Source organism: Lontra canadensis, unplaced genomic scaffold (genome assembly GCF_010015895.1).
Source record: "Lontra canadensis isolate GAN:19392208 unplaced genomic scaffold, GSC_riverotter_1.0 scaffold47, whole genome shotgun sequence".
NCBI lineage: Eukaryota > Metazoa > Chordata > Mammalia > Carnivora > Mustelidae > Lontra > Lontra canadensis.
Window position 1 is genome coordinate 8235066 of NW_022631041.1, and position 26222 is coordinate 8261287.

At 36.6% G+C, this 26222-nt stretch overlaps 1 protein-coding gene across 1 annotated transcript in view; it reads left to right on the forward strand.

Moving 5' to 3' along the window:
- The window catches only part of ADGB (androglobin), a 174864-nt gene that overhangs the window by 12609 nt on the left and 136033 nt on the right, over positions 1–26222 (forward strand). Inside the window, exons 2-5 of the mRNA XM_032873132.1 lie at positions 12645–12807; positions 17810–17902; positions 20872–20943; positions 22974–23183. Coding sequence (XP_032729023.1) covers positions 12645–12807; positions 17810–17902; positions 20872–20943; positions 22974–23183 — 538 coding nt within the window. The remainder of the gene's footprint in view (positions 1–12644; positions 12808–17809; positions 17903–20871; positions 20944–22973; positions 23184–26222) is intronic.

Genomic DNA, 26222 nt, shown 5'->3' on the forward strand with positions numbered 1-26222 from the left:
CAATATCTCTCAAAATGAAAGGCTTTGGACCTGATGGCTGCACTGAAGAATTCCACCAAACACTGAAAGAAGATTTAATACCAATCTTTCCCAAAATTTATGAAAAATTAAAGAGGAGGGAATATTTTCTAATTCATGCCATGATGCCAGCATTACCCTGATAACAAAGCCAGATACAGACCAAAAGCTTTTAAAGATATTGAGGCAAAGATCATCAACAAAATCATTGCAAACAGAATTCAGAGAGGTAGTGAAAAGAATATACACCCCAGCCAAGTGGGGTTTATTCTTGGAATGCAAGAATGGTTTAATTTATGAAAATAAATCAATATGATACACCATATAAACAGAATAAAGATAAAACCCACACAATTATCTCAATTAATTCAGAAAAAGCATTTGACAAAATTCAGTGCCCTTTCGTGATAAAAACACTCAACAAGCCAGGAATAGAAGGAAAGTACCTCAACATAATAAAACCATACATGAAAAGTCCATGGAGGATATCATACTCAATGATGAAAAGCTAAAAGCATTTCTTCTGAGTTAAGGAACAAGACAAGTGTGCTCTCCTTCACCATTTCTGTTCAACATAGGACTAGAAGTATTAGCCAGAACAATTAGGCAAGAAAAGAAAATAACTTAAATTGTAAAGGAGAAAGAAGAATTCTGTTTGCAGATGATATGATCTTACATGTAGGAAATACTAAAGATTTCACAAAAAACGTTAGTACAATAAATTCATCAAAGTGGCAGGCTAAAAAGTTCACAGCTCACAAAAATCTGTTGCATTTCTATACATGGACAATGAACAATCTGAGAAGAAAATGACAAAAACAATATTTACAATAGCCCCAAGAAGAACAAAATACTTAGGAATTAAACCAACAAAGGAGGTGAAAGACCTGTACAATAAAAACTAAACAACACTGCTAAAAGAAATTAAAGGCATAAAAAAATGGAAACACTTCCCATGTTCATGGATCGAAAGTCTTAATGACATTTTAATGTCATTACTATCCAAAGCAATCTACAGATTAAATGCAATTCCTATTAAAATATCAGTGATTTTTGTTTTTTGCAGAAATGGATAAACTCATACTAAAATATATATGGAATGGGTGACCCTCTGAAGATCTCAGTAGTTCTTTCTGTGAAGCTCTCTGTTCTAGTCTCAGTCTTGCAAACTCTAGCAGCTCTGGTCTCCTCCAGGCTCTCACTTCCTGTTCCTCTACTCAAGGAATCTGCTATGATATGCCTGGATGACCTCTTCTTGCACTACAGCCACAAATTCTCTCACAGCCATAAACTGAGGCAGTTATAAGGCTCACCTCATTTGGTTCCTATTTTGTGAGGAGCACCATCCTTCATCACTTGATGTCTGCCTTGAAAACCAGTTTCATGTGTTTTCTTCAGGTTTTGGTTGCCTTAGGTGGGAGGATAAATTCAGCCCCCATTATTGCAACTGAAATGAACATGATATCTCTTCGGTTTATTACCTAAATTTTACATTTTATTTCTAAATATTAAGATAGGAGGGTTTGAAGCAGTATTTACAAATATATATCCACAAATAATATATTGCAGGTATGGGTACAATTCTTTCCCCAAAAGTGAAATCCTAAATTATATGTAATTGCCAGTATATATTGTCTCCTAAAATAATGGTTTTTGATATAGTAGAGACATCCTGTTATAAGAATTTTAATTAAAAGAATGCAACTTATAGATGTGATGGGGATAATCTTTAATCACATTTTTCATAATAATTATCTGTGTGCTCATTTTTTAGCTGTATAGAAACTTCAGAGTTCCTCAAGCTTTCTGTTTTAAAACTGATGGTCCATTTTGGGTAAATATTACATACTGTATATCTAAGAATAAAATGTTCATCTTTGTACAGTGGGCAAAGTGTTTACCTTGCTGTTCACCTTGTATTGCATCCCCACCTAATTTCCCCACTGCTTTGCACGATATGCTCATGCAGTGCTGGAAAGCTCATAGTTCCCTGCACCCACTCTGCTGTTTCTTGCCTCTGTCCTCACTCTTACGCTCTTCTCTCTTCTTACTGATGCCCTTTCTGCTTTCACAACCTGGAAAATTTCTCATTATCTTTCAAAACAGCTTAGATGCTATTCATCTCCAGGAGTTTTTCCTAATTGCCTTACATTGGGCACAATGCCATCGGTGAATGCGTCCATCTCTGCGGATACCACATTATATTGACATCATCTGTTTACCTGTTTGAATTCTAAAATAAACTCAAGATTAGAGACATGTATTTATGAGGCTGTAACCCTATCATCAAGCACAGAGCTTGTCACAGAGCAGGTGTTCCAATAAATGTTAGTTAAAAATAAGTGAACTGTTGGGTGAGTGAGATGCTTTTCTCATTCTGAAACAGTATTTTTCTAAAATGTTTTAGTCTCCAGACAGATTGGTTGATTTGATCTTTATTAAAAGAATTCTGCATTCTCAATTTCCCATCTACCTAAGGCAGAGTTTATACTGAGTTGTTTTCTAATATCAGGTCCACTCTTTCTGCTCTTTCTCCGTTTGGAAGTTTTAAATTTTATTTCTTGAAGGGTCTTTGCAATGGCTTGAATATTTGTTAACCCTAAAATTTGTATATTGAAATCCTAATCCAAATGTAATGATGTTGGATATGGGCATTTGAGAGGTAATGAGGTCATGAGTGTGATGCTCTCATGAATAGGATTTAGCATCTTTTTAAGAAGAGGACAGAGAGAGGGGCAGCTGGGTGGCTCAGTTGGTTAAGCATCTGACTCTTGGTTTTGGCTCAGGTCATGATCTCCTGGGTCGTGCGATGGAGACCTGTGTGGGAGTGGGGAGTCTGAAGGATTCTCTCTCTCCCTCTGCCTATCCCCCGACTCGTGCATGCTCTCTCTCTCTCAAATAAATAAACAGATCTTAAAAAAAGAAGAAGAAAAAGAAGAAGAAGAGGAGGAGGAGGAGAGAGAGCTATCTAGCTCTCTTTCTACCATGTGAGGACACAATGAGGACTTGGCCATCTGCAACCCAGAGGATGTCTCTCATTAGAACTTGATCATACTGGCATCTTGATGTCAGACTTCTGGCCTCCAGAACTGTGAGGAATAAATTTCTGTTGTTTATAAGTCATGCAATCCATGGTATTATGTTAGAGCAGCTCAAACTGACTAAGACAATCCTTATTTTAAAAACAGATTTATCTTCAAATACTTTCCTATATAGTCTACAGTTACCATTATTCCTAAAGAAAAAACAGGCACACTGTGTCCATCAGAATTCCCTTTCCCATCTCACTTATTTTTGATAGTTTTTAAAAACCCAAAGTTATTGTAATCATTATTTGTTAGTAGGAAATATTTTTTAGAATTTTACCAAAATATATTGACTCATTTGTTTGCCATTGCTATTTGTAGCCTACACTTTCAATCTAGGTTCATTTCCTGTTTTCCTTAGATAAATCCTTCAATAAATATTTGTATAGGAATCTATTATGGTAAATTCACAATTTTAAATATTTTTCGATAATTTAAGATAAATGTTTCTACCTCACTTATAAATAAGAGTTTAATTGGATCTTAATTTCAAGATTGACTGTTATTTTACCTCAGCTTTGATGATACTACTTCCTTATTTTACTGTGACAGTGATTGCTGTCAATTTGATAGTTTTTACATTTATTTCTTTGTGTAGACAGATATTTCTTTATGTAGATAGATTTTCATCTTCATCATTTATCTACAATGTTAGTTGATATATCTAGAGACAGATTTGCACCCCCTGACCTCCCATTTATTTTATGTTATTGTTGATGTATTTTTTTTTTCCATCTGAAGACATATCTTCCATCAATTCTAAAGATTTTTCAGCAGTCCTATTTCCAGATATTTCTCCCTACCCCCATCCTAACTATTTTATCTGTCTGCACCTTCTTTTAGGCATACCCTGGAGTTCTTCAATCTATCCACATCCTTAGTTCACATTTTCTATCTATGCAAACATTTTATTTTGTTTTGTTTTGTTTTTTAAGCTTTTATTTGAATTCCATTTAGTTAACATACAGTGTAATATTCATTTCAGGTGTACAGTATAGTGATTCCACACTTCCATAGAGCACCCCTTGCTCTTCACAAGTGCCTTCCTTGTGCTGTGTCACCTATTTCACCCATCCCTCCACCCATCTACCTCCCCTCTGGTAACCATCACTTTGCTCTCTATAGTTAATAGTCTGTTTCAAACACTTGATTTTAAAAACTCTACCTTTTAAATCCCTAGTCCTCTCCTTTCTTTGGCTTTATTTAGCCTATTCTTTCAACAGCTGATGTTGTCATTGCTGCAATTTTCCAATCAATATGTCTTTGTTCATATTGATCTCGTTTTTTGTTTGTTTGCTTAATATCTTCCTGTGCTTGTTGCAAAGCAGAACTTTCCCTCCTTTATCTTTTCAGTGATTCTAAACATTTAAATATCTCTTAAATTTGCTACATTATTCTCTTTTCTTGGGTGTGATTTCTTTTTTTTTTTAATTTATTTACTGACTGTCCTTTGTAATTTTTAAATTTCTTTTTTTCCTTTTTAGTGTTAGTTTTTCAGTTCACATTTTGTAGGTATTTTAAACTCATGTATACTGTTCTTTGCCATGTGGTTGGGATGGTTTTCCAGAATAAGTCACTCCCTACCCATTGCAACATCCAGTTGTGATACACTGCTGAAAAGGATAGGGCAGTTGTTACAATATTGAAATACTTCCTTATCAGTTGACAAATAGCCACTTTTTTGAGGTTTCCAAAGAATATCTCTCTCCTTTTGGACTCTGACCTCTCTGAAAACCTCATGACCTATTCATAATTTAGTTACTAATTGATTAAGGGACCAGCAGAGGGTCTCTAGCACACTGTTCTAGCATACACACAATATAAAAATTTTCTGATTAGAGGTGCATTTTTGTATTAGCCTGCTCCCACCCAAGTCTTAGCATTGGGAGGTTGAAGGCTTTTCTCCCATATGGAAAGTGCTATCCCTGATACCACCCGCCCATTCCCATTTTTTTTTTTCTATAACCAACCTATTTCCTCATAGAATCATAGGAAAGTGACACATTGCCTGTTATGCCATAAACTATAGGAAGAGTTATACCAGCCCAAGTTCAAACTTAGAAGCTCATGAGTAGCTCTAGTCACATGATCATTCATGAATCCTATTTCTGATCTCTTGACACTTACAGGGTAAACTTTGCTTCTTTTCCAAAATGGACTTAGAGATTTTAAGCTTGGACTACCACTGCTCGAATCTAATTCCAGTACCTACTTGTAGATTGCACTATCTCAACTCCCTATGCACCCCTACAGGTTCTTTCTAATTAGTGCATTGACTTCTTTTTTAAACTGAGATATAATTTACATATAATATTATATTAGCTCAGGTGTACCACATAATGATTTGATATTTGTAGATACTGAGAAATGATCACCACAGTTAAGTCTGGTTAACATCTATCACCACACATAGTTAACAAATTTTTTTTTCTTCTGAGAATTTTTAAGATCTACTCTCTTACCAACTTTCAAATATGCAATACAGTATTATTAACTATAGTCGTCATACTGTACATTACATTCTGCATGACTTAGTTATTTTATAATTGGAAGTTTATACATCTTGACACCTGCACCCATTTTGCCCATCTCCTTCCTGCCTCTGCAAACACTCATTCACATTTTTCAATGTCTTTTAATCATGAGCAGTTCATTTCAGTCACAAATATATATATGTAATTAATAGATATATTAATTCCATATATATAAGATATATATATGTATTTTATATATAATCATCTTAACAACTCTAAACCTATTGCTTATTTAATATATCATTTTTATGTCATGATATTTTATGTCATTTTCTGTCCAACTTGAACTGCTGTTGTAAATTTGCTTCCTTTCTGCTGTTGCTTTTCTTTTCCCCAGGAGCATCTTCATATTTTATGTATCTACTCTGGAAATCAGCCCGTTGTCTGGCTCTGTGGAATTTTTTTCTCCCTCCAAGCATCAGTTTCCTTTAAAATATCGTTTGGCATTTTGAATGTACAGGCTTGATGTTATAAACATTCCTCATTGACATTAAGTTTTTTAAAAATAATAAATTTCCATAAATATGCTTTGTCTACAGATTTCTAGCCTCTCCTAAAAGTGTGGGTGAGACTTCCTCTATCTCAATAGCATATTTAGACTCACTGTGTAGAAGGGAGTATTTAGTCATATATTCTGAGGATATGTTTATCTTTCAAATCTCTTATACAGCTTGTAATTTTAATGGATTGCTAGTACTTGGGTATGTTGCTATGAAATAAAATAACTCGGGTACCCCTGATACTTTAGCGTGTCAGGTGTGATTTCTCTGCATCTATGAGTTTTCCTAGAATTTGGCACTATTTATCTCCCAGTATTACCAGTTCACACATCTTCAAAAGTCCTGAACTACTCCTGCATTTAAAGATTAGCTTGTTCTCAGAATTGATGAGACCAGGAATACTGTGCTTTGAGTGTCTGAGGGTCTCAGCTATCCCATAGCAGCAGGTACATTCTGGCAATGAGTGTCAAAGGCACACTGTGCTGACTGTTTCAAAAGTAACATATTTGAATCAAATCTACTGTATATTTGACATTGGGCCATATTTTACTATTGTTTATATTGTGCGTGTAACACTATACGTGAGCTATTGAGCTGGTATGAAATGCCTCAAATGAGAGTATTTTTTAAGTGATCTTCAACACAGATAGAATCAAATTTGATATGTTTACAAGGGAAGTAGGCCAATTAGTGATAAAGCTCAATAGTTTAGGGGAGGAAGCCAGAACATTTATTTACCCTTGACAGAAAGAAGAGGAGAGCAAAACATAATCTCAGCAGAGCCTTTATTTTTTTAAGAAATTAGATCCTCCCCTTACAAAAAGAACTTTTAAGGAGACTGAGCTTCCTGAATGAGTTAAATTTTATCATGATTTTGTTGGCTACATAGTCATGGATTTCTTTTTATCTCTACAGTTGTACCAAACCTGAATAAAGCAGAGGTACTCTTAGTTTACTATTTTATGCCTTTGTTTTCCTATTAATATTTTGAAAAATTTCCCTTTCTTCCTGAAAACTATTCTAATCATCTTTCTGTCACCTTTTCTTAGATGCTTCTTAGAAATACTCCTTTACAATGGATATATTCTTAGACTTTCTTTTCCAGCAAGATAGTGGATTAAGACAAAAAACAAAAAACAAAAACAAAAACCTAATACTTACAAATGCCTACCTAAAGAAATAAAAAATCTTCAGAATCCAGAAATGAGGAGGGAACTGAAAGTCAGGATGTTTTAACTCTAAGCTGAGACTATAGCTTCCCTGGGGAAGGCTTAGCAGTCTTACGAAAGTAGATTCTTTTGTTTTAACATATATAGGACAAATGAAGGAAGGGAGTGCTCCAACCTTGGATAAAGGCATGACTTTCCAAAAGTTTAATTCTTTTTAAAAAGGTGAATAAGAAAAATCTGCCTTATAATCTTAGATTATAAGACAGTTAGCTTTTCTACACTTAGTGTCTGGCTGGAAAATAAAAAAATCTTCCTTGAGAAATGGAAATCTTGGGATTGAGACTTATGTAGGTTTGAGATCTGATTTTAAAGTACTTATGGGTTCCTGGATGCCTTCTTTATTTGGGATTTCTGAAAGAAGAAAATTCCATATTAACATTGAAAAAGCATTCTTTCAATACAGGATTGCCTTGGGGGAAGGGGATTGGAGAAAAAGAACACCCTGATAAGGATGGGCTCATAACAGAAGTGTCCTAAAACATGAGAATATACCAAAAACCAAAAAAAACACAAAACAAAACAAAAACACAAAAAACAAGAAACAAACAAAAACCGACAAAAATCACAAGAAAAAATAATCAAATGTCAAAGACTTAAGATAGCAAAAAGTAATGTATAAGTAAATTACCACGTGTAATGATATAATGATTTATAATGCTAAAAGTCATAAAAGAAGAAATCCAAACCCTAAAAAAATAATTCTACCCTTTATATTTGTCAATGTTAACAATCAATGCTAGCTACAATATCAAAGAAGCAAGTAGGAAGTAATCAATGTTAGCTACAATACCAGGTAAACCCCAAATCACACAGCAAAGGATATTTCTCATTTATATTAGAGTTTGATGGGGAGTTTAGGAGTGGCCTTGCATGTGCTAAATAAGGATTGTTGGCTCTTTCCATCTTGTGGCTGTTACTGATGAGGGAACAGAAGGCAAGCTGAGGACAAAGCAGAAGCTGACACCCCACAACACCCCCCAAGCCCCAGATGGTATCTATGTGACATTTCTCATGCACTCTTGGCTCCCTAAAGCTACAGAAAGGAAAAACAAATAGTTAACTTACAGAGATCACAATCCTGCAAGTCTCCCTCGGTTTACAAATGTCTTAGCAATCTATAAGAACAAAGCACTTCCATCAATAACCTAGCTTTGAAGGAAGAAGGAAATGTAGATACAGTTAAACGTTCTTATAACCTGCAGCCCATTGACAGATACTTGAAGCAGGCAGAGTGTAATGTTCCTCCAGGAAGCTTCCAACTATCCTAACATTAATGCCTTGCTGGGGGGGCGGGGGAACAACTTTAACTTGACAATGGCAAGGCCTCAGGTATCCTGTGAGTCTTCTTTAACATATGAAAATTCTTTTGAAACCCCCATGTTCCCTACCTCCCTCAACTCCCAAGTATATAAGCATCCACACCTCACAACCCTGGTGCAACAGCTCTTTCTGCCCACGGGTCCTGTCCCAGGGCTTTCATAAAACCACCATTTTGCACCTGAGATGTCTCAAGAATTCTTTCTTGGTCATCAGCTCCAGACCTCACCCCACTGAACCTCACCTATATTCCAAAACCCCACCAATTACCATTTCCCAAGATCTTCTCTGAAGTATTGAGCATGCGGACAAGTATGTCATCGGATGTTTTATGAGCCTGGAGGTAGGATACAACATATCTCCCCATACATGCTATTGTCTAAAACACCACCACAAAGTACCAGCCAAACTGCAAAGGACTGGGAAATATAAGAAATGAGGAACAGGACTGGTAAGCCATCTGATCAACTTTTACCTATTCATAAAACCTTGAAACAGTCCTAATTAGAAAAGATAGTAGTAGTATGTCAAGACATTCATTCTTTTAGTTCATGTAAATAGAAGGCAGAGAGGGAGACAGATTTCTTACGTTATCCAGGCACTATTTCAATTGCTGGGGATAGAAGGAGTGAACAAAAAACCCATGGATCCTACTCCTGTGAAACTTAGAAAGCCACCTGTGGAAACACACAAGCACCAAAGGATTAGTGAGAGAACCATCAAGTGCTATAAAAATGAAGCAATATGAAAGGAGGCAAAGGGGTTGCTATTCTAGATAGGATGTTCGAGAAAGTCCCTCCCACCCCCTGCCCTAGAAAGTGAAATTTGAGAGAGAACTTTCATCTTCTTGCTGCTAAATTCAACATTTATTTGTTCATATTTCATTTTGTTGATCTATTAGCAGCATTTGGATCTACTGTTCATTCTCTTACTTAAAAAAATGTTTTACTTGACTTTTAAGGCATAACCCTCTACTGTTTTATTTCTGTTTCTGTTTCTTAATGCTGCTATAATAAAATACCACAAACTTAGTGGCTTAAACAGTACAAAACTATTATTGTGCAATTCTCGAGGTCTGAAGTCCAAAATGGGTCTTACTGAGCTAACGTGAAGGTACCAGCAGGGCTGCTCCTCTCTAGAGGCTCACAGAGAGAATCCATTTCCTTGCCTTTTTCAGCTTCCAGAAGCTGCTCACTCTCTTGGGCATGTGGCCTCCTCCCTCTGTCTTCAGAACCAACAGTTTTGCATTTTTCTATTCATTCTTCCGGAGTAAAATCTCCCTCTGACGACTTCTATCTCCTTCCACTTTTGAGAACACATGTGACTGCACTGATCCCATGCAGATACCAGGATAACCTCCCATCTCAAATACTTAAAGTTGTCTATAAACCCTCTCTTGCCAGGAAAGGTAACCTATCCCAGAGTTCAGAAATTCGGGTGTGGACATGGGCGGGGGAGGAGCGAGAGGTAGGGGATGGGGAGGATGTTATTCTGTCCCCCACACTCACAGACTGCTTTTCTCAGTTTTCTTCCTACTCTTTCTGACTTTTCACATGGAGTATCAGAGCAGGTATACAGCTATACTATACTGATAGTCAGAATACTGAAATATTTTAATATTGATTGTGGAATAACCTTAACAATAACATTACTAATAACCCTGAGCCCTAGACATTTCTGTCTTCTGCTTGCCCTGAGCCCCTGACCCACCCTGAAGACCTCATACTCCTGACCCTGTGACTCAAAGTAAATAATATCTAACATAACGAGGCTTTAAGGATTGGTCAATTGCTCACCAGTTGTTAGGTGTCTTGAATAGCTTTAAGTCTTAATAGCCTGAAGTCTTAAGACTTCAGATATCATCTAAATGCTGATGACTCCAATTTTCACTTTTAGACTGATTCTTTCTCCCAAAGCCTTAGAATCCTATGTCTAACTAACTATTCAACATCACCGCAAACATGTGATATGCTGCTTTACTCCTTACCTCTGTTCTGCCCAAACCCAGAGTCTTCTGTCTTGCAGGAAACATCAGTTCAATCTATGGGCTTTCTCTTAAAAACAGGGGCCTCTCTCTTGCTGCCTCACCGTCAGCAACCTGATCCAAATCACCATCCGCTCTCACCTGTTATTTCAGCGCCTTCTAAATTCTCTCTCTTGTTCGCTTTGCCCTTTTCTCAACATAGCAGCAGGCATGAATGATTATAAACTTCCCTGCTCAAAACTTTCCTTTGGCTTCCTTTCTCACCTAGGGAAATCAATGTCCTTCCTTTGGCTTCCATCACCTTTATAATCTCTGCATCTCCTGTTCCCTCTCTGAAATTACCACCTTTTACCTTCCTTCAGCTCTGCTGATGTCTTTATTCTTCAGATAAGCCAGGATGCGTTCCGCATCTGGAAGCCTCTGCCTTGGTGCTTGTACTTGCCTTTTCCGGTCTCCAGAACAGCCTTCCTTGGATCCACACGGTTTGATCCTTCATGTTCTTTCCCCGTTGAGTGAACTATTACCCTATGATGCAGTGCTTTCCTTAACCACTATATTAAAATGATGTACCTTAACTCCTCAGCTCCCCCTTCCTATTTTTTAATTCCCCCTAATTTTTCCCTTTCTAATGCACTCTATATTTTAGTTAATTTATGCTGTGATTTTATGTTTCTACCCACTAGAATATGAACTCTATAAGGGTAGAGATTCTTGTCTGGTTTGTTCACTGCCTATCCAAGGGTCTAGAGCAGGGTTGTAGTCATTCACAGTTAAAACTTGAAAAATTAAATGTGACATGTATTTTAGACTTTAAAGGTTACAATAATAAAGAAAAGGTAAAGTCAAGGTTTAGAGATATAAAATTGCAACATAATAATGAGTGTATAAAACAAGTCCAACTTCTCTGTAGATAATTAGTGAAAATATATCACAAACTTTAAATATGCATGTATTTGGGTACTTTACATTCTCTTATTAAAATCTATCCTAAGAAAAGAATTAATAAGGTATGAAAAGATTTGGGAATAAGGAAAGCCTCTGAAAGCTTGTTTATAATGGTGAAAAAAAGGGTGCCTTGGTGGCTCAGTTAGTTAAGAGCATGCCTTTAGCTCAGATTATGATCCCGGGGTCCTGGGATTGAGCCCCGTGTTGGACTTACTGCGCAGGTGGAGAGCCTGCTTCTCCCTGTCCCTCTGCCTCTCCTCCTGCTTGTACTTTCTCTCCCTCTCCCTCTCTCTGTGTTAAATAAATAAAATGTTTAAAAAATATGTAATAGTGAAAAAAATTTTAAATCAAAACCTTCAAGTTTTTAAATACAGAAACTTAGACAAAAGGAAGTATATTTATACAATTGAACAGTATGCAATCATAAAATTTGTATTTAGATAAATTCTCATCGACATAGGAATTATTTATAATATACTGATAAATGGAAATAAACAGTCTATAAAGGGAATGTGCTGAATGATGCTATTTTTGAAGAAGGAATGTATATCTTTGGACAGTTGTTAACAATGTGGTTTATAGAATGGAGTGGGAATGTCTTTCCTACTTACCTAATATTTAAAAAATTGTATTTTAAAATAATGATCACATAGCATACTTATACTGGGAAAAATCAAAATTATATTTGTAATGATCTTCAGAAAGCCATTCATATTATATGTGCAAGGATTTTAAGTGTGAATTGCATATAAATATTCCCCTTCATGGCATTTTATGTGTTTATGATGAATGTCCTGCATTAGCAAGTAGGGCCTGAGGCTCAGAATTTGTTTACAGAATAATCTCTTCAGGTATTTTAGTTTTTTTGAACCCCAACCTGTGGAAGCTGTCTGGCTACAGGTGACAACGATTGAAAAATGTCTTTAACATGACTGCTGACAAGACCATTAAAGTTATACCATGCAATGAACCCAATATTTTACCTCAGAGATTTGACTTAAAACTAACCCACCTCCCTGCTCTGTTTCTAGTCAGTACTACGTGGGCAGTAATGTGCAACCTAGCTCCGTTGAGCAAAAGAAGGGGAAATTCCCAATCTGGCCAGAATGGAGTGAGGCTGACATCAATGCAGAGAAGTGGGACGCAGGCAAAGGTGGAAAAGAAAAGGACAAAACGGGAAAAAGCCCTCTATTTGTAAGTCCGCTTGAATGTGACTAGAGCTCATTTTAGTCCTAATTTTATAGTAGCATAAGATTTGTTAACATGGGAGAGTGCTCATTCTTCTCCAGAGGCTCCCTTCAAGAGAGAAATTTTGTCTTTGTCCACCTGTCTCCCTCCATCCTGCCTGTCTTTCCAAGCCTTAGACCTGGGCTTTTCTAATTCCATTTAAGTAAGAGAAAGGAGAGAGATGATCAGAGGGTCATAACGAAATAAAGGGGAAATTGATAGAACAAGTCAGATAGTAGATTTTGGACAGGGTTGGGAACAAGTCATTTAGAGTAGTTTAGAAAATGAAAGCCCCATCAGACCTGTGAACTGTTATCTGGTGATGATAGGAGATTTTTTTTTTTTTTAAGTTGTTACTGTGAGATAAGGGTTGAATCTCTTAATATCGCCCCCCCCCCTGAAGATATTTGGGGAAGGATCTCAGGTACTCTTTGTTTCTCTATGGCCATTGAAACATGATGTGTCCCTGGGATTGGAGCTGAGAACAGTGTGCCTACATTTTCCAAGTATATATCTTAGGTTCTTTTGCCTTTTTAAAAATGTTTACTCTATTTCTAAAGACTTCTTTTTGAGGGTATGAGTCTGGGTTGCATTTTAAATATGACCCTTTGGGGCATCTGGGTGGCTCAGACGGTGAAGTGTCTTCCTTCGGCTCAGGTCATAATCCTCGGGTCCTCCCATGGAGCCCAGCATCAGGCACCCTGCTCACTGCTCCGTGGGGAGACTGCTTTTCCTTCTGTCTCCTGCTCCCCCTGCTGGTGCACGTGCTCTCTCAAATAAATAAAGAAAATCTTTTAAAAAAATTAAAAAATAATATATGACCCATTTATTTGGTGCAACAATTCATTTAACCAAAATGTTTATGAAACACAATGCAGTTTCAAAACACAAATAAAATTGCCAGAATGACCATGATGAACTCTGGGGTGTTTATTTGCATCGAGAACTCTGGAATGGTTCTTATTAACAATTATATTTAGTTCACAAAATGCAGAAGTATAAACTGCATAATTCATTACAGTAATTTGTTTATAAAAGATTACAAATGTAACTAATTGCTGGTTCTGTTAGTACCTGAACAATTTCAGATTAGGAAAGTATGAGGGAATACATTCTTTTCACCATACCTAGGGTGACTGTGGAACTTTTAGACAGACAGGGCTTTTGAACTCTGTGGGTTCAAATGACAATGGTCATAGTCTACATATTTTTAACAGAAATTTACAAGTAATGGGGGTTGAGTGTGAATGTACGTCAGGAAGATAGACTGTGCAAATCCTCAGGTAAGCCCTGAGCTCTAGAAAAGACCTAAAGACAAGCCATTATAGAGTGTGAAGGATAACAGGGTGAAGAGCAGCTGTGCCTGAAAACTGAAATAGGAAATAAGATATAAATAAGATATAAACTGTAACATGTTAGGGCCCTTAAAGTGAAATGGGACTTTAAAATAACTTTAAAATAACTGAATTATTTGTAAGGGAGGAAAAGCCTTTACCAGGTGACTACTAAGAAATCCTGCAGATCTCTGGGAGGTTAGGCATCAAATTCTGGAACTTACCAATGTTATTAAAACAAGGGCACATCTGTTGAAAGAACATTTATTGGAGGCAAACCATTGAGACTGGAAAAGTAACGTGTGCTGGATACTTGATGCCCATTTCATTCGGGGGCAAAATATAGGAATGTTGCTAAGTGAACATCAGACTCCAACCTTGATTCTGTGATCCTCGGATCATGTATAAAACTGCATGATTAGGGCAGCACCAGCCCTCCTCCTGTGGTGAATTGGGACTATTCCAATGGCGTGTGACACTTCAGAACCTGAGCCAACATTCCATTCTGCCTCTGCCATCTTCATAAGGCCGAAGAGTATCAGGTCAAACCCTGGTTCTTACAACAGCCCAGATACCATATGGGATACAATCTTGTTTCCTACTCCCAGTTCTGTTCTACAACCTCAACATTCACGGCTGTGAAGTGACAGTCCCTCATGGGAGTGAGTGGTGGACACCCCAAGCATGTCACATTTGCAACATCCACAGTTTACCAGGGTCAATTACCTTAAGCATCTGACTATAGCAAGTATCCTTGGAATTTTATAGAAAGTCTCTTCTTTAGATGTGAGGCTAGTGATCAGGAAATCAGCATCAGATAAACTAACCCTTCCTTGTAATTCCAGAGTCAAGTCTCAATTCTTCAGCTAAGTGACAGCAACAAAAAGACATGGTGGGTGAACCAAACTGAGATATATATAATGAAACATTGTAAGGTGCATATAATAAATACACCTAAGGCAAAATGACATAGAAAGATTACCATTTACCACTAACTTAACATGGAGAAAAGGGAATCATACCAGATTATGATATGGTAAACTCCCATTTGCCTTTTTTTTTTCTCTCCTTAAAGACATTTAATAATTCAAGGTATGACAATGAAAGGCCAAACAGAAAGTAGTGGCTGGGGTTTATGCCAGTTTTTCTGGGCTGGAGAGAGAGAGGATATTGACTGGGGCTGCGAAAACAGCCAAAACTAGAACCCAAATCCCAGAGGTAATTACAGAACCACAATCTGAATATTTCCCATATAATCTTATTTCAAGACATTTAACCAAATCCTAAGCTATATGAGTGAAGATTTTGCTGCTGAGCAAATGAGTAAAAAACAACAGTTTGGAAGTTAAATAACAAAATATTTCATGATGCTATGGCAAGAGATTGGAATTTAGGGTATACCAAGGTGAAGGGACTCAGACACTCCAGCTTTTCAGTGAGTACCCAAACATGGCTATAGCATTCTGTGTTGAGTAAGGGTAAACCAAGCCTACACCAGCCCAGTCAAACCCTGAGACCCAGTGTTGATGGGGTCAAGTTCATTTTGTACTTTGCCTGCCAGAAAGGATGAAATCCTCCTCTCTGGAGGAAGGTGTCATTATTTAGGACCCATATACATTTTTATATGCAACATTTATCGTACAACCCAAATTTATCACACATGAAAAGAATTAGGACAAAGTGGCTGAAAAACAAGAGGAAAATTAAATAATAGAAATAGATCCATGAGTGACTCTGATTTTGGATTGTCAGATAAGGGACTTTAAAATAACTGAATTATTTGTAAGGGAGGAAAACAAAACAACATGAGGCAACCCCGGAAGTCTAGTGTGTCTCTTGGAAACGTCAGTCTATTGTTCAGGGACTCCTTCTTGGATCATTTTCACTAGATATTGGGATTGCCTTTATCTTCATTCAAAATATTTCAGAATCTTAAATATGCTCCAGATACACATAGACACTTTGTGAAAAAGCTCAGACAGGGCCCTCAAATATAACCAATTTCTCAGGTCACACTAGCATTTGGATAAAAATGAGATTACCATAAAAATCACAAAATAGTATTTTCTTCCCCCTGTCATTATTAACTGAGGTGAAATTTAGTACTCCTTATTTTTCAATATAGATATTTTATATTCCTACAGCATTGTTTTTGTACTCCCAGCACTTTTCATTTTCTGTAAGGCTCATTGCCACAACTTAATTATTTTAGGATCTGTGAGAACTTTTACACAGTAGCTACTTGAAATCTAACTTACTATATTCTAGCATTCGAGAGTAGATATTTGGATATCATTCTTCCTCCAGAGCTCACTAACTGACTCATTCTAAGGACTCAAAAATTAATAAATTAATTGCATTCCTGGGCATTTACCTCCGAGAAATGGAAACTTACGTTCATATAAAAACCTGTAAGCTATATACAAAAATTTATAGCAGCTTTATAAGTAAGAGCCCCAAATTAGAAACAGCCCAAATGTCCTTCAATGGACAGATGGTAAACAAACAAACAAACAAATATCCATATCATGAAATATTGCTCAGCAATAAACAAAACAAACTGTAAATTGATACTTGCAACAGCTTGAATGAATTGAATATCCCGGGAATTAGGCGGAGAAGGAAAAAAGCCAATCCAGAATGTTACATGCTATATGATTCCATTCATATAACATTATTTTTTTTGAAGGTTTATTATTTGTTTATTTGAGAGAGAGTGCATGCATATGAGATCAGAGAAAGGGGCAGAGGGAGGAGGAGTGAGAATCTCAAGCAGATTCCCTGCTGAGCACAGAGCCCAAAGCAGGGCTTGATCTCACGACCCCAAGATCATGACCAGAGCCGAAACCAAGAGTCAGACTCTTAACCAACTGAGTCACAAAGATACCCCTCATATAACATTATTGAAATGACAAAAAGAGACCAGATTAATGATTGCCAGGTGGTAGGGATTAAACAGGTGGTAAGGGGGTGGGAGGGTGGGCATGGCCATAAAAGGGCCTAGGAAGGATCCTTATGTTCTTGGAACTGTGGTATACCATGACCGTCAACGTCAGTATCCTGGTTGTGACATTGCACTCTGGTTTTGGAAGATTTCCCACTGGAGAAACTGAGTAGAGAGAACACAGGAACTCTCTTTATTATTTCACAGCATGAGTTGTGAATCTATAATTATCTCAAAATAACATGTTTAATTTTAAAAATTAATAAATGAAAGTCAGATCCAAGGTTCAAAAATTTCACTGACATACAATCATATTTATGATTTTTTAATTTTCCCAAGTAAAAACAAGAAAAATCTTTTCAGTGCAAAATATGTCCATATCTGGCCCATCCAAATTGCTTTCCTACCATACCTACCTCACATTCCAAAGCAGCTCATGCTCATTTTGATTGCTTCCTCTGCAATAAAATGTTACTCAACAATTGAGGTTTTGTTCACTAAATACAGTATTATTAACTTCCATATTCACCAAATACTCCATGAGCTACTTCTGAGAGCAATTATACAAATTGCTCTATAAATGCATATTTATTGATTGAATCTATGAACTTACTGATTTTTACTAGGATTGAGTTGTTTTCATATTTTTAGAATCATATGGAGACAACTCAATATATATTTTTTTATACAGCATTTTTTTGAAGACCCCGAAGGAAAGATTGAATTACCACCGTCGTTGAAAATTTATTCCTGGAAACGTCCACAGGATTTTTTAATTAATCGGGTAAGAAACATTTTCACTACTGAACAAAATACATGTTAACTATGAGCTATAATATCCTAGTGATGAAAATTCTCATTTTTAAAACAATGTAGGATAAATTTTTCCCATGGTATTTAGTAAGAAAAAGGAATTACTTTTTGACATTTAATAGAGATAAATGTGTATCAGCATAGTTTAATATCACTTGTACTGGCAACCAAGAGCATATTGAAATTTTGTGTAAAGTCTTGAGTTTTTTTTTTTTTCTTTTTTACATGATATCAAAGAAGAGCCTAAAACGTGTGGGAAGTTATTCCTTAATTTCTGACTGACAGAATTACCCTTTACTGCTGCTTAGCAGGAATTTATGTGGGCTGAAGGTTGTTTACTCTAATGTTTATTAGCATTAATTTTCTAGCCCAGGAGACTGGCACTTGGCTCTCTGCGTTCTAGGTATTCCTGAAGCATTTCCCAGGGGCCATCTTCATTTCTGGACTTGACACGCAGCCACTTGAGTCACATTGACTGGGACATCACCAGAGAAGCCATCCTTTAAAACAGCATTATGTACATGAAAACTTTAGATCCACTGGTCTGCCTTCTTAACAGTCATGTTAGTTTGAACATATTTGCTGTTTCCAAGGGTCTAAATCATCACTAACTCCTTTTTTTTTTAGTTTATGACTCTCCTAGAATTTTCATTTAATGCACGGAAAACCAGTAGGCTAAAATAGTTATTTAGCATTAATCAAATGGTTGTAAAGGAGCTGATTCTTCCATTGGCTATGGAATCCACTGAATCATAGTTTCACACAAAGTGATTTTATTCCTAAAATTTTTAGCGTTTATAAGCACCACTACTATTGCAAGAAAATACAATTTATCCACCATATTTCCAATTGCTGTTACTAACCGAGAAGGTCAGATAATCCTAATTACAAAGATATTTAGTAAAATAAAAGAATAGGATATATTTCCAACAGAATATTTATTGAATGCCTACTTGTAAGCTATTTTAAATAAATCAAATGTCCAAGCCTTTAAATTACTTATAATATTAGATAATACTGTTATGAAGAATATAAGTTCTTTGGTGTTAATATAGTGTACTTAATAATAGTGTATTATTCATAATATTCAGGCTCTGTGCAGTGGAAGTGCAGGGTTTACATTCCACGCAAATAAAGGATATTAAGTCCCTAAAGTGAGAGTGTTTCAAATGTGAATAAGTAGAAAAGTTTTACACCACTTTTTCTTTTTAACATACCTTAGTTCTGAGAGATAACACTTGTATTATAAGTGAATTCATCCGTTGTTGGTGGTAACACTTCTCCCAACATTTATCGTAATGTTGCTGCCCAACTGAACACCTCTGTTCTGTGCTGACCTCTTCCTCTTGATCTTGTGCACAAACTCCTCTTGGAGTGCTGACCAGAATAGCCACAGCTGAAAGTCTAGCTAGCTAGGATAGTCTTAGAATAATGTTTTTTTAAGTTTTAATGTCTAGATCCACAGTGGTAAGTATATTTTACATGGAAACTCATTATCTGTGGGCATACAGAAAGCTTAGACAAAAATTTAGCAGAACGATAACGACCTTCCTACATGAGCTTGACTCTATTCTACTCTAAGCCAAATATGAAGTCGGAGGACACGATTTAAGTCAGAGAGAAGCTAAATTATGAACAAACTTAAGAGCCTGGATTCAAGATATCACAATCAACATGGGCTATACAGCTGAGGAGGTTAACAAGCTCTGACCACTGAGGGAATGATCAGTTTTGTATATTTCTGAGAATCAGGTGTGAGTGGTTCAGGTCCTTGAGTAATGATGATACTGAGCAGATGTAAAGTGTCTGGAGATGGATTCTGTCTCAAGGACAAGTGTAGGGAATAGAGACCTCCGTGGAGACGTCCACCTTAATATTTGCTGCCTTTTACACACCATTGGTTTCTATCTTCTACCGATTGGCAGGTAGCTATTAAGTCGCCCACCTCGAATTTTAGTTATTCAATATTTAATCTATAATCAATTTTAATGTAGGTTGTTATTGTTATTTTAATGTAAGTTGGCGAAGAGTGTGGCCATTTTAGAAGTGCAATTAGCCAAAACAGAATTTAAAATATACGTTTTTGTATAAAATATTTTATATAATATATATCGAACTTACTATGGTCATAAATTATAAACTAAGAGTCAACTCAGGCCTTCAAGGTAGTTTCGGTTAATTTCTCTCACACATAAAGAAATATTTTATTGAGTTCTCAAGATGCTCGTTATACATGTGATTGAGAGTAGTTGACGACATTAGTTTCCATGAAAATCTTTTATTAATCAAAACCATATTTATGTTAATTTGATATGTTAAGTATATAAGCTTGATATGAATTGTAACAAATTTTTAAAAATTGTTATAAATCATATGTTCCCTTATTATGTTTATTCCTTAGTGATCTAAACATACAAAAGCATCTTTAGATATATACCAATTAAATAATGACCACCATATGATTTTTTTAAAGATAAGAGGATTTCAAATTTGGCAAGATTTTAAAAAGCTGTCATACCTAGTATGTTTTATCAAAGGGATGAAGATATTTTTCCTGCTAGCATGTGTTAACTAAGCTTCAGGTTTAACTTGAAAGGCTAATTTAAATTTTAAGTCATTTTTTAAACTCTCAGACTATGTGTGTATGCATGCTGAGACCATCTGCATATATTATATCTTATAACATTTCATTTGTATATGAAAATACTGTGTTTGATAGGCATTACATTATGAAGTGAATGGCACCCATAGCTCTAAAAGGGTTATCTTATGGAATAATGAGCTTCACTTATTTTTTTTTTCTTTTAATTCCTCTGGTTGTAAGAAATGAGATCAGGTTTGACTTGTTTATATTGCATGAAACTATATTTCATTCAGCTACATTTCCTTTATTTTTCCTAATGAGGAATATCTCTTTTTTACATATATTTTTAATTTCAGGCTCCAGTAGTTGTGAGAAATGAAATCCTGTTTGATTTGTTTTCAGCAAATGAACATTTACTCTGCAGTGAGGTATGTAAGGAAGTTTTAACTGAAGCCTGTTTTCAGGCTTCATTTTCCATACCTGCTTAAAACAATTCCCAGACCGTCAATTTCAGTTCTCCCTTGCTCACCTCTAAGTTTTGGTGTAACTCAGTATTTTATACACCAGACATTCAAAGAGGTAGAGAAGCCTCTTCAGTTAAGTTTAATGAGCAGATGGTGGGAAAATGTTAGCATTAGCTTTGTTGTGCCCCTACTCTGCTGCCCCATAAACCCAAGGTAGCTGGGATCTCATGATCTGGGCTTTCTCCTCTTAGTACAAGTGCCTAGCAATGGACAAGAAGTTGCTTGGAACTTGCTCTATATAGTGCTCAAGGGCAGGGCATCCTGATGTTGTTTGACTTGCTAATACAGGGAAAATCTCACCTAAACACCTCCATCTCTCCACCCTGGGTTTTCTCCATCAGAAGCAGACTCTGTTCCACTTCCCTAAGGCAGTTATGTCAGAAGCAGGTCTTTTAATTTAAAATTATTTTCTCCCAGAAAAAAATTCTGTGCCAGTGAGAATTAATAGTCATTATTGATTCAAACACTTTGCCTTTCTTATCTTAAATATCTTTTTTTAAAAAGATTTTTATTTATTTATTTGACAGAGATCACAAGTAGGCAGAGAAGGCAGAAAGAGAAAGAGAGAGAGAGGGAAGCAGGCTCCCTGCTGAGCAGAGAGCCCAATGTGGGACTCGATCCCAGGACCCTGAGATCATGACCTGAGCCGAAGGCAGCGGCTTAACCCACTGAGCCACCCAGGCACCCATCTTATCTTAAATATCTTGACCAAGATTAAAGTCAAAACATTTCTTTCTTCAACCAGGTTGTACTGAGTAGTATAATATTATCTCTAAAGTGTTTTATATTTTAGCCTAAAATATGCTTATTTTATAATCCAAAGCATGCATAGACTTCAGCTTTTTATTTTTAAAGGAAGTATAAAATATTCTAGCAAAATTCCCAGGTATACATGCAGGAAGATACTTGATTTACCTTTCATTTTCAACTAAATTAAACTTGGAGAAATGTCCTAGATAATGTAAATTAAGGAAAACATGAATCTTATAAGGTTAGTCTCAAGTATTTAATCTTCTTATAAACCAGGCAGTTAAATGCAAGACGATTATTTCAGAAAATCTCATGCTACTAGGGTAATGTCTTTACTTAACAACCACTGTGATCCAGAGATTTTTTTAAATACATTGTTTCTATTCCCTATAAAATGCTGAAAAATAGATAGCATAATCTGCATTTTACAGACAGCATTACATAAATTGCAATTTAAAGATGGTGAAATGACGTTCCCCAGAGCAGAAGGATCTGAAGGAAAATTCAAATCCTGGTCTGTTTACACTACAAAGCTCAACTCCCCACTGCGCCTTCTTGCCCATTGAAAACTCTGCAAGTGGGGATTTTGTTCAGAGCCCTTCTGCCCCCGCAGATTGGCATAAGAAATATGAGACTTAGAGGATATTTAAATGTGTGTGCAATTTTCTTTCTCATATCTCATTCCTTGTCTAGCTGACCCTATTGACATAGAAGAGATCATTTTCTTTGCAAACTTCTCAACGTTTACAGAGGGGTAGCTTAATCGTTTATAAAAAGTTAATCCCAAAATAATATCACTGCTTTCAGGAGCATTCATTCTCTCTCTCGCTCTCTCTCTGTGTCACACACACACACACACACACACACACACACAGTTGAAATGAAGGTCAATGTCAAAAGGAGGTTAGTGTCAAACCACTAGTAGTTTACTCTGGAAGACAGCTCTTAGCTGAGTGTGTTTAATATTAAGTCTTTTTAGCATGTATTGTGACTATATTTCCTGACAACAAAGGCAAGAGCCATGACTTTATTCTGTAGATCAGAAATCAAAATGTGAAGCACATTACAAGTAGAATTTAATATGAAGAAGTAGATTGGAAATAGGTTTTGACTGGTTTCCCACCTAAATTACAGTACCAACAAGGGAAGAACAACTGATTAACACGAATGGCTTTTGTCTCTAGCTGATGAGATGGATTATCAGCGAAATCTATGCAGTGTGGAAGATATTCAATGGAGCTACTTTGAACAATTATTTTAAAGGGAATGCAGGGGAACCACCTCCTCTCATCTGGAAGCCCTGGGAACACATCTATTCTCTGTGCAAGGCTGTGAAAGGTCACATGCCTTTATTCAATAACTATGGGAAGTATATCGTGAAACTTTATTGGATGGTAAGTTAGGTCACATTCATGTGCATTGAAATTCGTCTGTCCTTCATATTGAAATATATTTGTCTTACACGCGGTTACCTAGGCTATTACAAGATACAGGACATCAATTGTGCAGACACTGGGAAGATAGGTCCTACGTGTGTAATTTGGGGTCAATAACAAACATCGTTGTTTGTCCTGAGACCCCAATCCCACATGCTTTTTATACTGCAGTTGCTTGGACCATGGAAGGACGGTCCTCTGCTATCTCTGTCCCGTCAGGCAGGTGGCCTGGGTGGACAGGTGGATGCCTGGGGCTCTTTTCTTCCTCCTTTGTCTGTGATTGTGGATGGGGTCTTGAGCAGAGGGAGTGCTTGAGCCTGGTCCATTCTTTCTCTCCTGGTATTTGCTGCTCCTGAGGAGCCTGGTCCCACCCAGGCTTTGCCCTAAATTTGAGATTTGTACTCAAGTTAACAAATCTTGGCTTGACAAGACGTTTTTGCTTCTGCCTGAAAAAGAGCAAATGGGATAGTAGAAATAGAGAATTAAAAATCCCCTAGTTAATAAGGCAAAGTAGGCTCACACCACATTTGGCAAGACTAGATTACGAAACACCTTTGAGTTTTTGTTGGTGGCTTCTTTCTAAAGGCCCAAACTCACAGGCAGGGCCAGCTACATGTTTTACAGAGCCCCGTGTTAAAATGAAAATTATTAAGAATGTCAATATGGTGATAGTAGTACTTAAAAAAAAAAGAGCATAGGGTCCTTCTAAGTGTGAGGTTCCTTGTGACTGTACAGGTTGTATACCCATGAAGCTGGTCCTAGTCACTAAGGAAGAATGTTCTTGAACATTTGAGGATGTGGAGAAGTATGAAAAGTTAATCATTCCATTCTGTATTTCTAAAGAACATGACTTTAACCAGGGAGCCTGGGCCAATCTTTCCTGGGATGGGGGATGCTGAAAGGGCAATGCTTAGGAATTAATAGGATCATTACAGCAGGAAGGTAAGAGTAAAGAAGGTGGTATTAGTCTCAGATATCTAAAATAGGATTTTTGGTGTTTTGATGTTTATTGCAAGACAACAGACTTTGAAAGTCAAGACTTTGTGGGGAGAGAAAATGACTTCCTAAATGTCTTTGTTTTCCTTATTTACCAAGCAGGAGGCAGATTTGGTAGACAAGAGTTCAAAATTTTAATGTGCACCAAGGAGTGAGAGTGAGGCTGTGGTGTTAGGAAGGTGGGTGCCCTGTGAATATGGATGAGGGATTACAGAGAGAAAGCAAACACAGAGGTCAAACATCAGGGTATTTGCCTCCTTCCCCATTTTCCACACATTTGCTTACACTTGAGGTAGGAGCGAGTTCTAAATCATTAAGTATTACAAAGCAGCATCAGTAGAATATTAGACCAACCCCATTAATTTCTCTTTCTCTGCTTCCTGACATCCTTCCTTCTTTGCAAATTTCCTTCTGGACAGAGGTCAACCTTTATTAACACTACATCTCATTTTACAAAGACACGGTGATTTATTTCTCTTTAATTGTCCTGATTCCTCATAAGCCCAAATCCACTTGGATTCAGAATTAAAACAAAAATATTTACTCCAATTTGAAATTTCACTCCAAACCAATTATTGGAGCAGTCTAGAAAAGGTAGCCCTGGGGAAAGGAAGGGCCTGATGTCCAGTGGCTTCTTCTAGTTTCTCACTGGTCTCTCCTGAGGAATGGCTTGTGGGGCCTGCTGCTAAGCTGTTGAGCACTGAGATAGAACTTGTTCCATATGAATTATTTTTGTAGACAATTTGTTGACCTGAGCTGAAATCAAAGTTGGACACTGACCTATTGAGCCACCCAAGTGCCCCTTTTCTTATCCTTTTTAAATATCATATTGCTTTAGTTATCACAAATTTATTGTTCGATTTAATTTTTTAGAACAAAATCCACCTAATATTCTTTTGCTTCAATATTTTCTTAACATATATGCTTTTTGAATAAACATTTTTGTTGGTACTTATCTCTGAACACATTTATAATAATGTATCCTTTATTTCCTCTATAAAAGGGTTTAGTGTTTATCATCCTGCTCAACTTCTCTCTTGAACATTTTATTTTCATCCATCTTTCATTCAGCTGGAATGTGCATTCCAGAATTTTATTCACTTAGAATATATATGCTGTATATTTTGGGTCATTTTAAATACTGAGGTCTATTTTCCTTTATATATGATTATTATATGAGTGTAATTTGCTTACATATGGAATACTTGGATAATACCATTTTGTTTTAGAACACAACAGCCAGGGTCTGCATATCCTCTCGGTGTAGTGTTAAAAACACTCATTCTGAGGCCTTTACTCTATACCTTATCTGAAACCCTAATACCTTATCTCACCAGTCCCTGCTTCATTTTTTTCCAGAGCACTTGAGTATGGAGTGCTCTGGAAAAAACCCCACCCCATACCCCATCGTAGTGAATTCATCAGTGTATGTAAAAATATGCAAGAAGCTATAGCCCTCTAGATGCTTTCTTCATTCAGGCATTTTGCTTCAATGTATATTTCTTATATTCATATATTGGTCCAATCTATAGGGTTTTTTTTATTACTAAGGTACAGAAGACACACAGGTTACATTAGTTTCAGGTATACAACATAACAATTCACTAAGTTTATACATTAAGCTATGCTCACCACAAGTGTATCTACCATCTGTCACCTTTCAGCTGTCATACTGTCATTGACTGTGTTCCCCATGCTGTATCTTTTATTCCCGTGATTTATTCTTTCCATAACTGGAAGCCTGTATCTCCCACTCCCCTTCACCCATTTTGCCCATCCTCCCATACTCTCACTTCCTCCACTCTAGCAACCACCAGTTTGTTCTCTGCATTTATGGGTTTTTGCTTGTTATTTTATTCATTTGTTTTGGGTTTTGTTTTTTTTTTTTTTGCTTCTATGTATAAGTGAAATCATATGGTATTTGCTTTCTCTGACTGACTTATTTCACTTAGCATGGTACTAGCCTCTAGGTCCATCAATGTTGTCACAAAGGGCAAGATC